General features: G+C 46.8%; 1 protein-coding gene across 1 annotated transcript; it reads left to right on the top strand.

The window, feature by feature from the left end:
* Positions 1 to 888: 888 nt before the first annotated feature.
* LOC148474427 (uncharacterized) lies at positions 889 to 7,871 on the top strand. Its single transcript, XM_088458660.1, has 2 exons — positions 889 to 1,161; positions 7,093 to 7,871. The coding sequence occupies exons 1-2, from the start codon at positions 1,087 to 1,089 to the stop codon at positions 7,402 to 7,404; spliced, it is 387 nt and encodes a 128-aa protein (XP_088314786.1). The 5' UTR covers positions 889 to 1,086; the 3' UTR covers positions 7,405 to 7,871.
* Positions 7,872 to 10,946: the final 3,075 nt, after the last annotated feature.

The following is a 10,946-nucleotide window of genomic DNA, read 5'->3' as shown; positions in this document are numbered from 1 at the left end:
TTAATGTGTATATATGCGTATGTAGTGTGTATATATTTGTATGTATGTGTTGATGTGTATATATGTGTATGTAGTGTGTATATATCTGTATATATATGTTAGTGTGTATATATGTGTATGTATGTGTTAGTGTGTATGTGTATGTAGTGTGTATATATCTGTATGTGTATATATCTGTATGTATGTATTAATGTGTATATATGTGTATGTAGTGTGTATATGTATGTGTTAATGTGTATGTAGTGTGTATATATGTGTATGTATGTGTATATATGTGTATGTAGTGCGTATATATCTGTATGTATGTGTCAGTGTGTATGTAGTGTGTGTGTATGTATGTATTAGCGTGTATATATGTGTATGTATGTATGTTTATGTATGTTAGTGTGTATATATGTGTATGTGGTATACGTTTAATATGCCGGCGGGCGGAATCCTGGACGTCGATATACTGACGTCGGATTCCCAACGCCCGGCATAATGCTGCAGACGATATCCCGAAGACATCAGGATACTGACGTCAGCATCTCGACCCCCGCCATCCCGAAAGTAAGTATACCGGTAAGTATGATACTTAGCCTGGGATGGGGGGGTTAGTTTAGAAACCCCTGGGGGGAGATTAGGGTTAGGGTTAGGCACCCCCCCGGGGAGGGCTAGGCTACCGGGAGGGGGGGTTAGGGTTAGGCACCCCCCGGGGAGGGTTAGGTTTAGGGTTAGGCACCATGGGGGGAGGGTTAGGGGAGAGAGGGTGATGGTTAGGGTACTTACCGTCCCTGTCGGGAATGTAGATGATTGGGCTTCTGGTGTCGGTATTTGAATCGGAGGCTATTAAGCCGCTGGCTATTCATACCGAACCTGTGTATGTATGTTAGTGTGTATATATGTGTTAGTGTGTGTATACTGCATATGTGTTATATAGCATGTATATATGTGTATGGGGTAATGTTGTGTGTGTGTATTTTCCCCCCAGAAAATCCTGTGATTGTCCCTGTTCAATAATTCTTTTTTTTTTCTCTTTGGAGTCGGCACGCGTGACTTCATGACATCACACAAAGCTGCTGGAAGGTAGAGGTCAGAGGAGCCGTGATGCGTGAGGAGCAGAGCCAGCCAGACCTGGAGGAGAAGAAGCCAGAAGAAAGGAGCACTCTTCAAGGCGATAAGGTAAGTTATGACTCTTGAGACTTAGTGGTAGCAGGGAGAGGGGGGCCCAGGGGCCCTGCCTATATTGTCAGTCCCTGGCCCGAACATTTCTGATGGCAGCCCTGGTTCTGTGTCCGCAGCAGCAGCGATTGGTTTGGGAGACGCTGCCGGCAGTGCTTGGTTGCTGTGGACATGCCATATCATGGGTGGGTAGGGGCCCCAGTGCATTGCTTTGCCCAGGGCCCACACTGCTGTTAAGACAGCCCTGGGTGTAGTGTTACAGGTGACAGGGTGAGTGTGAGTATGTGACAGGGTGTAGTGTGAGTGTGTGACAGGGTGTAGTGTTATAGGTGACAGGGTGAGTGTGAGTATGTGACAGGGTGTAGTGTTACAGGTGACAGGGTGAGTGTATGTGACAGGGTGAGTGTGAGTATGTAACAGGGTGTAGTGCTACAGGTGACAGGCCGAGTATGTGACAGGGTGTAGTTTTACTGTAACTGGCAGGTGAGACATGGGGCTGGCTAGGGAGAGGTTTTAAGTACAGAGTGTGTATTTATACAGAAAATATGTGGGGAGGGGGCGCCATTCCATTACTTTGCCATGGGTGCTCGGACCCCTACATACACCCCTGGTCCACTGTGCAGCAGAGATCGCAAAGGACAGCTCTTATCGGAAAAGCTGTCCTTTGCTGTACTGATCGCATATGTTAGTGCATATGCGATAAGTCTCTCTCTCTCTCTCTTTTTCTCTCTCTCTCTCTCTCTCTCTCTCTCTCTCTCTCTCTCTCTCTCTCTCATGATGCAATGACCAGGTCTAACCTTCTCCCCCTGCCATGTTGCCCACTGGTGTAAGATTATATATCTGTATCATACTTGCCGACAGCTGAATGCCAGCATACAGCGGGGGGAGGGGCCAGGGCTGACCTCACAAATGTGTCATCGCGGCCCCACCCCCTCTTCACAATGCCAAAAATAAAGGCATTGTGAAGCAGGGGGCGGAGCCACGATGACGCGATTCAGCATCATCGCGCTGCTGCAGCCGGGAGGCTTGCCTGCCTTTCCGGGGGTCGGGAGCGGCACCCGATATTCGGGAGGCTCCCGACCAAATTGAGAGGGTAGGCAAGCCTGATCTGTATTCCTAGTCAAAGTTCCATCTTGTGACATCTGTGTGACCTAAAAATTACATGCATAACAAGTCTGTGCTTTCCAACGCTGTTTGCAAATAATCCTTGTAACCATTTACCTTCCCTTCCTGTTCTGAAAAGTGCATAAGAAACTTATTTGTAAGATTAACACCTGTATATATTTAAAAAATAAAATGATATATTTTCTGCTCTGCTTTTAGAATATATATATACAGGCCCGCTGAGAGCCGCGGCGGGCCCGGGTAATAGGGGGCCTGGCCTAATCGTGGGAAGCGTGGCCACGCCCCCTTCCCAGAAAAAAAAAAGTGCTGCGCGCTGGGGAGGGGGAGCTCTGGGCCCCCTCAGCCCTGCTCAAAGCCAGGGGGGGCGTGATCAGTGTGATCGCTCCCCCCCACAGGCATAGGAGACTCCTGTGGCTGCTGCTCAGCAGCCACAGCAGTCTCAACTGCAGCTCAGCACACGCTGTGTGCTAGGCTGCTGTGAGGGAGGGGGAGCGGCACCGGACCCGGGCCCCCGCCGGGCCCCTCAGGAAGCCCGGGCCCCGGTAATCTGTACCCGCCCCCCCCTCTCGGCGCCGCTGTGTATATATATATATACGCACACGCACACACTCTCTCTCCTCCCCCCCCCCCATGTGGATGATAGATTATATATATCTTAATTGTGTTTTGGGGATAATTGTACTGTATTTGACAAAGGAAAAGTTGCTTGGTCGGGGGGTCCCCAGAAGTATAAGTGTACCGGGCCTCAAGATTTCTGTTGCCAGCCCAGGGTGGGGGTAGGGATAGGCTCCATGAGGCGGGGGAGGTGGTGGGGAGGCTCCATGTGGCTTGGTGGGGGCCCCCACAACTTAGTTGCCCTAGGGTCTCCACAAGCCTTAATCCAGCCTTGGCTGTCACTGTGTCCATCTAGGGGGCTGTGCTGCTGTCACTGTGTCCATCTAGGGGGCTGTCCTGCTGTCACTGTGTCCATCTAAGGGGCTGTGCTGCTGTCACTGTGTCCATCTAAGGGTCTGTGCTGCTGTCACTGTGTCCATCTAGGGGGCTGTGCTGCTGTCACTGTGTCCATCTAAGGGGCTGTGCTGTTGTCACTGTGTCCATCTAAGGGGCTATTCTGCTGTCACTGTGTCCATCTAAGGGGCTGTTCTGATGTCAATGTGTCCATCTAAGGGATGCAATCTGGAAACCGGCTGCCTTAATACCGACAGCCGGCTTCCCGACTGTCATATCCCGGCGAGGGTGAAATGCCGGGCGTCTACATGTAGATGCCTGACATTTTCCCGACGCCGGGAAACAGGTGCCCGGCATCCCAATCGAAGGGATGCCGGGTGCCGCAAGCGGACAGCCGCGGGGGGGGAGGGTTAGGTTTAGGGCACCCGGGGGGGACTTAGGGTTAGGCACCATCCTGGGAGGATTAGGGTTATGCTAGGGGGAGGGAGGGTTAGGGTAGGCACCCCCGGGGGGGACTCAGGGTTAGGCACCCCCCCGGGGGACTTAGGTTTAGGCAGTGGGGCAGGGGGGGTTAGGGTTAGGCACCTAGAGGGGGGATTAGGGTTAAGCACTTGGGGGGGAGGTTAGGGTTAGGCACCCCTAAGGAGGGGTTAGGGGGTTAGGTTAGTTTAGGGACGATCGGGATTTCCAGCGCTGTCGGGCCTCCGCTGCCGGGAACTCTGCTTCTGTCGGCCTGCCGATGCCGGGAATCGAACCATGCGGCCGGTGGTATTTCATACCGATTCCCCATCTAAGGGGCTGATTTGCTGTCAACGTGTCTATCTAAGGGGCTGTGCTGCTGTCACTGTGTCCATCTAAGGGGCTGTGCTGCTGTCACTGTGGGCCTGATTCAGAGCCGCCCGTAAGCGGCCGCTCGTTCGCTCCGAGCGATGTTTGCCCAACTGCGCATGCGTACGGATCGTTATACGCATGCGCGAACCAGTCAGTGCGGTCGAAATTCATGTGCTCACAAAATAGCGAATGCCTGATAATTTGAGTGACAGGAGTAGGCGTATGTGGGTGGTAACGGGGGAAGGTGCTTGAAAACGGGGAGTGGAGATCCGTACGCAGGCGTGCTTAAAGGTCAAAACGGGCGTTTTATGAGTGTGCATAATTAAAACAGCAGCGTCATCGACCACGTCACTGGGTTATTTTATAACCAGAACTGCTCGCAAAATTGTGGTATCAAAAACCAACCCCAAGAATAGCGAGCAGTTCATACCCTGGTCGATGTACTCGATTAATCTAATAAATAGCGGACATGACGTAGGATGCGAGCGGCCAGGGGGCGTATTTTTCTAAATTACGTTTGCATGTTTTGTTCGCTCGTTCAGACCTAGAGGCGTGAACATACCGCAAAGAGCGAACGGTTGATTTGAAGAGCCATCCCTATTTTCTGGACGAGCGAGCGCTAATTGCGTCCGGCTCTGAATCAGGCCCTGTGTCCATCTAAGGGGCTGTACTGCTGTCAATGTGTCCATCTAAGGGGCTGTACTACTGTCACTGTGTACATCCACAAGTTGTGTCCAGTCTCCTTAAGCTGGGTACATACTGGAGCAATGTCGGGACAATTTGCCATTTTGTAGCGACATACTGTATCACCTACATCACTCAGTGATGAATGCGTGCTCCCACGGTTGCAAGCAACGGTCGCCAGGTTTAATGTGCTGCACATCAAACCTGGCAATATAGCTAGCAATTGTGTGCCTATTGTGCAGTGTGTATGGAAAACCTGACAACAAACAATATGTCGTACTGATTTGAGGTAATCCTCATGTCACGTCTTGCTCCCTCCTCTGCTGTGTTTATTATTATATGGGGGCTGTCTTTTGCAGTTTTGGGGGGGCTGTTGCCAGGGTGATGTATACCTTGCTGACTTTATTGTTAAAGTATATGATTAAAAACCAAATAAAATTATATAACATTTATTTCAAATTTGGCAGAAATTTAAAAACCACAATTTAACATTAAAAACCAAACATAACAATGAAAACATTAATTAATACAGTTTAAACATTACATAGATAAAAGTTAGCTCATTTGGGTATGGTGTAGTATGCCACCATTTGTATTACTTAATTTTCTGTTCTTTTTTTTTTTTTTTTTTTTTTTAAGCAAAATGCCCTTGGAGAGAGCAATGAATTCCCCAAAGAGTTCATTGAAGTCTATAGACAACATAAATATCTTTAGAAGGTCCGAAGCAAGGAGTACTTAAACAAGCAGAAATGTGCCGCAGCAATCCAGGCCCTCATCTGCATAAGCAAACCGTACCAGGGATGGATTGGATCCACAAATAAAGCCAAAGTTATAGAATGGTGTTCCGCAGGGAACATGAGAAAATGCAGGCCTCAAAGCTATCCAGGGCAGGAGCGGATGAGGTGTACCACACTAAATTGTGGTATTATGACTTTGCCACGGCGAGAGTTTCTCGGCATGGTACCCGCCGGGTATTACCTGTGAGGTCGCTCTGGCAGCGGTGCTGGTGTTTGGCGAGGGGCATTGGCTGCGCATGGTCCTGTGCGGGCACATTGTCACTAGGCCTGGTGAGTTCTGGCGGTGTTTCCGTTCCATTGGCATGGGCGCCGCCATCTTGCCTGCGACCATGTGAACCCAGCTGTCCAATCCTGGTAGGTCATGTGCTCATTCCAGCCAGTCACAGCGCGGCACTGAGTATTTAGGCTGCGGCTGAGAGAGAGTACCTGTGCCTTACCTGCCTGCCTGTAGGTTACGCTACTAGCCTGAATCTTGCCTGCTCCAACCTGCTGGACTTACCCTGCACCCTCCATATACCTTCTTACCTGCCTGAGTACCTGAACCTGCTGTTTCCCTGCACCTTGCTTCATTTCACTCCCAGCTGGACTTCACTACCTCTCCCTTCATCAGTTACAGCTCACCAAACCTGCATTCATTTACAGCTCATCAAGCCTGCATTTTGTTACATATCATCATACCTGCATTCTGTTTTAGCTCACCATACTTATACTGGACTGCTCCTGCCTGTCACTATCTGGACATTTGTTCATTAACCCTCACTACAGTTATCAAGTGCACTTTAGTGCTATACCTGGACTTTTTGTTTGCCATTCCCATGTCTTCTCAGTCACTTATTAAAAACCCCACTTTTTCATTTAAGTCTGCTCCTGTGTCTGCTTCTATAACCACCCCGGGTCCACAACAAATTCAGAACCTCACAGACTTGTTGTAGTTTACCCTTGACCAAGGCAAGCAAAGACCCTCCTTGAATTCCAAATACACAGCATGCCATTACCACCCAGTCAATTTTGTCCACACGCAGATTGATGGCTGTATGAAAATGCTAAATCTATTACTTAGCATTCTCCACAATTTGCTTAGCCCTTGAAAGTCTATGATCTGCTTCTCATTGGTCAATGTCATTTGCGGGTATGGTTTCATACGTTCTCTTGTAAAGAAAAAGCCTCATCAGCCACAAAGACAAACGGTAGTCTGTGTGTTTGGTTTCTACAATAGATGGTAGGCTCAGAGTGCTGGACATATTTTTTTCATGTCCACAAAAATAAATTCATAATTAGCATTGACCACCGCCATCAGCACAATGCTAAAGTAGCCTTCATAATTGTAAAATTAGGATCCGCTGTTGGGAGGTGGGATTATAGCTCCTCCACAGCTGGGGAAATGCCAGCCGCCCTCAAATTCCTCAGCAATACTTCTCCACTGCTCTGCAGTTGTCGGGATCTAGAAAAAAGAAATAAAATGCCAGTGTTATCATTATACATCTCGTAAACTATTCATATTTTTTTATCAACATATTCATGTCATATTTCTCTTTTTTCATTTCAGCCATCTGCTTTAGTAGACGACGCTCCGGAGCAGTCTCAGGACAGTTCCATAGACAGCCAGGCTATAGAAAGCGAGCATGTCTCATCTGTGCCTGTGCCCATCCTACCGTGCCGGAGGAAGAGACCAACTCAGCCTCAAACAGAAGTCCAAGAGGACAATTTATTACTACAGCGTAAAGTACTGACTTCAGCAAAGAATGTATTAAAGAAGCCCCCCGACGAGTGGGACATGTTATGCAATTCATATGCTTTTAAAATGTGTTGCATGAAGACCAGCGCATGCATGCTGAGTGCATCATATTTACCATATTAATGAGGGGGATAAGTGATGAATTGACAGCAGACACCGACCTGACAACCTGACAACAAGGCCTATGCGCCAAACATTTAGGCCACTACAGCCTCAGCTTACGCCACCTCCATCCCAACATTTTGCGCCGCAGTCACATCACCCCTACACTCCACAGTCTGCACAAGGGAGCAGTACACCCATCCACAACGCAATATATAGTGGTATGTTGCAGTACAGCTTCCCGGAAGAGAACCCCTCTGACCCCCAATGCCATTCCTTCCAATATGGAGTAATTATAATAGTGGGGAGACATAAAGCTGTCACAAATCAGCAACTGGGGTTTATGCATCACGCAGTGCAGAGAAGTGTCGCGATGGGGGAGTAGCCTATAACAATCATCCGTTTCTGCTTCTCATTTACATGTGCATGGCCCACTGTCCCCATACACTAGTATCACAGATATCTCCTGCTTACCTTCCTCTGGCGGAATGGCCCACTGTCCCCATACACTAGTATCACAGATATCTCCTGCTTACCTTCCTCTGGCGGAATGGCCCACTGTCCCCATACACTAGTATCACAGATATCTCCTGCTTACCTTCCTCTGGCGGAATGGCCCACTGTCCCCATACACTAGTATCACAGATATCTCCTGCTTACCTTCTTCTGGCAGAATGGCCCACTGTCCCCATATACTAGTATCACAGATATCTCCTGCTTACCTTCCTCTGGCGTGACGATATTAAAATTGAACCTCTATATACCCCTGCCTGTACCTTCTAAAATCCTACCTATAAACCTCTAAGGATGACACTTAATTTGCGTATGCAGTCATACAAAGCACAAAGTATTATTCAAGTAAAAAGTACAGTCAGTTACACGCTATGATCTGTGTACAATTGAGCGCAAAGGAATTATACAGACCCAAGTACAGTATACATACGCAGCGCCTCTGGACCAGATCCCGGCATTCAGAAAGAAAACCTCTGTCAATCAGCATTCAGCAAGAAGACTAAAGACCCAGTGTTTGAGCACACATGTTTATACCCCCCAGAATAGACAGGACAATAGAGAAGTTTCTTGCTTATGTCATTGGTTCCCAGGGGAGAAGCATATGTTACAGTGCATTTAACAGGCTGGTTCAAATAGACTCGCCCAGCCTCTAACAACTGAGGGTCTTTTCCCTCCTGTCTCCCCATGCTGCATCCTAACAGTTGTTCATAAAATATACATTTTGTTGCTTGTAGTTTCTGCGGTCCATAAGTTGAGAATGCCTGATGCGATCTCCACACCGATAGTACCGGAATTCTGTTGAAAGAGTATGCATCAGTATGAACCCAAACACGGCTGTCTTAACATGTATAAAACCTTAGTTATCAAATATCTTTATTTCACAGCATTTAAACTAACTGAACCAACTTAAATCTTATACTTTAAAGCTTATTAAACCTTATGTGTGAATATGTAGTGTGTGAGTATGCGGGGTTTGATATAAGGACGCTAGTTAACTTGGGGCAGAAGCGTGCGCACAAAGCTTAATAAAAACAGCGGTTTCATACAAAGTCTTATGCATTCGCTAATATGCGACCTGTTAACAGCGCAATTGTGCGTATTAATATGTGTATGAGGAAGGGTGTACTTAACTCTCACTAAGTGAACATCTTAGCAGTGTGACATGCTGAGCCAGATAGTTCCACATGCCCACTCTGTCAGCAGTCCCCCCCACTTGTCCCAGGCTTCAAAAGAAAAACTCTTTATTCTCCCACTCTCTTGTGTGAAATGCAAATGCAAATAGCCCAGCTACAAGAGACAGACCTAAGATGACACTCTAGTCTTTGAAATCATGTCATTGCAGGAAGCTTGCTAATGTAAGGTGTGTATTCGAGCCAGACCACCTGTAGTGAGGGCAGACACTGTCCAGGAAGCTTATCTACACAAGCTAGTTGTCACGTAGCCATTTGCTTTATTCAGCTAATGCAATTTTGGCATACTGTAAAGCCATTTCTGAAATATATATCCTTTATAATACGTAAAGTGCTCCAAATTGGGTGGCTAACGTTACGCAATACCCTCCAGTAACAGCAGTTAAATAATTCAACACTAGCCTGTGTTGCACCAGTTCTTTCTTGTACGCTTGCAATTCTCTCCCTGTATACCTGAATGTGTCATCGTACATCTCGGTGATATTATCTATCAATTTAGCAAGTTCCTGAATATATCTAAAATTTAATGTACCCCGAGCAATTCTGGTGGGATCCAGTGCGACTAAAACTTGAAAGCCAGTTGTCTCACTAATTAACTGAGCGGCTTAATGCACATCACCAGGTATCATATTTCTTTTGCCTCTGTGTTCATATTGCGTGTGAAGATATGGTGATGATGTGTTTTTATGTATACCAAGCATTTCAACATGTGTGAGGGTCATAACTTCTGGAAGTATTCTTCCCAAATAACATAACAATTACAATACTAAAATTGGTCAGACACTCCCCTGATTGGCATTGCACTCCTCCTGACTCCACTCCATCAGCACTGCCATCAGCTCCCATTTCCTCAATCGGTCCTCTATCACAGACACTGAGTATCCCCAAACAGATCATCACGACAAAAACTCTGGCAAAAAAAAGAACTAGGATGACCACAGCAGACCGCTCCATTGCTGGAAGCACTGATCTACACATTTCTTTAGCTCAGATATCTCACCGTCACCTTTTTAATCCTTCCGGCACAAGCTCGCAATCGACAGGTCCATGTTATCGGCCTTGTCTCTGCCTTGTATCTCCACCGGTTGGTTAACCTCACTATAGTTAGTGGAATGGACCCACGTATCTTCCTCTGACACCCTTTGAGGATGCTGTATCGTCAGATATGGACCTTTCCACCAATCAGTCAAACAACCTAAGCTAAAAAAAATTTGGATCATAACAAATTCTCCAGATTTGACATCATGACAGGTTGCATTAGATATGTTAGTTAATAACACTTTCAATTTCGGTTATTCTCATTCATCTTCGTGAGACCCTGCACAGTAACCTCATTATCATATTTTCACATGAGGCTGCCTGTTTGAACAGTATCTTAAAGGGGGGCAAATAAAGGAAAAGACAGTCTGGGATAATCTTAGTGTTGTTACCCATCACCTTACACATGTTCTTGGAAACGTCACCTGTAAAATAAGTCCCCCTATCATTTTTAATAATTCTAGGGATATAGTATCTGCATACAGATTCCTGCAATTAAATCTTGTTATTAATAGCTACTGCTCTAAATAATGCCTGTGCCACTGGGTTGGATAGTATTCCGAGTAGTTGACCTCAGCCTGGCATGGCTGCCGTTTATCCTTAGCAACCTTGTGTCCTATGAGTGGGAGATAAAGCACAACAGTTTAATATCATTTAAACATGACCTAAAATACAACAATAAATCGTCCACATTTTACATTAGAACAGATACATTGGCAGGTTGAAAAGATTGTAAACAGTCATATAAGGCCTGGGAGAAGATACTGGGGTTACCTATGAACCCATGGGAAACTCGTGTTCCTGTGTGGTGTTCTTCACTTT

This window comes from Taudactylus pleione, unplaced genomic scaffold, assembly GCF_031769625.1.
Source record: "Taudactylus pleione unplaced genomic scaffold, aTauple2 ptg000845l, whole genome shotgun sequence".
NCBI lineage: Eukaryota > Metazoa > Chordata > Amphibia > Anura > Myobatrachidae > Taudactylus > Taudactylus pleione.
This window is presented reverse-complemented; position numbering and strand designations above follow the sequence as displayed.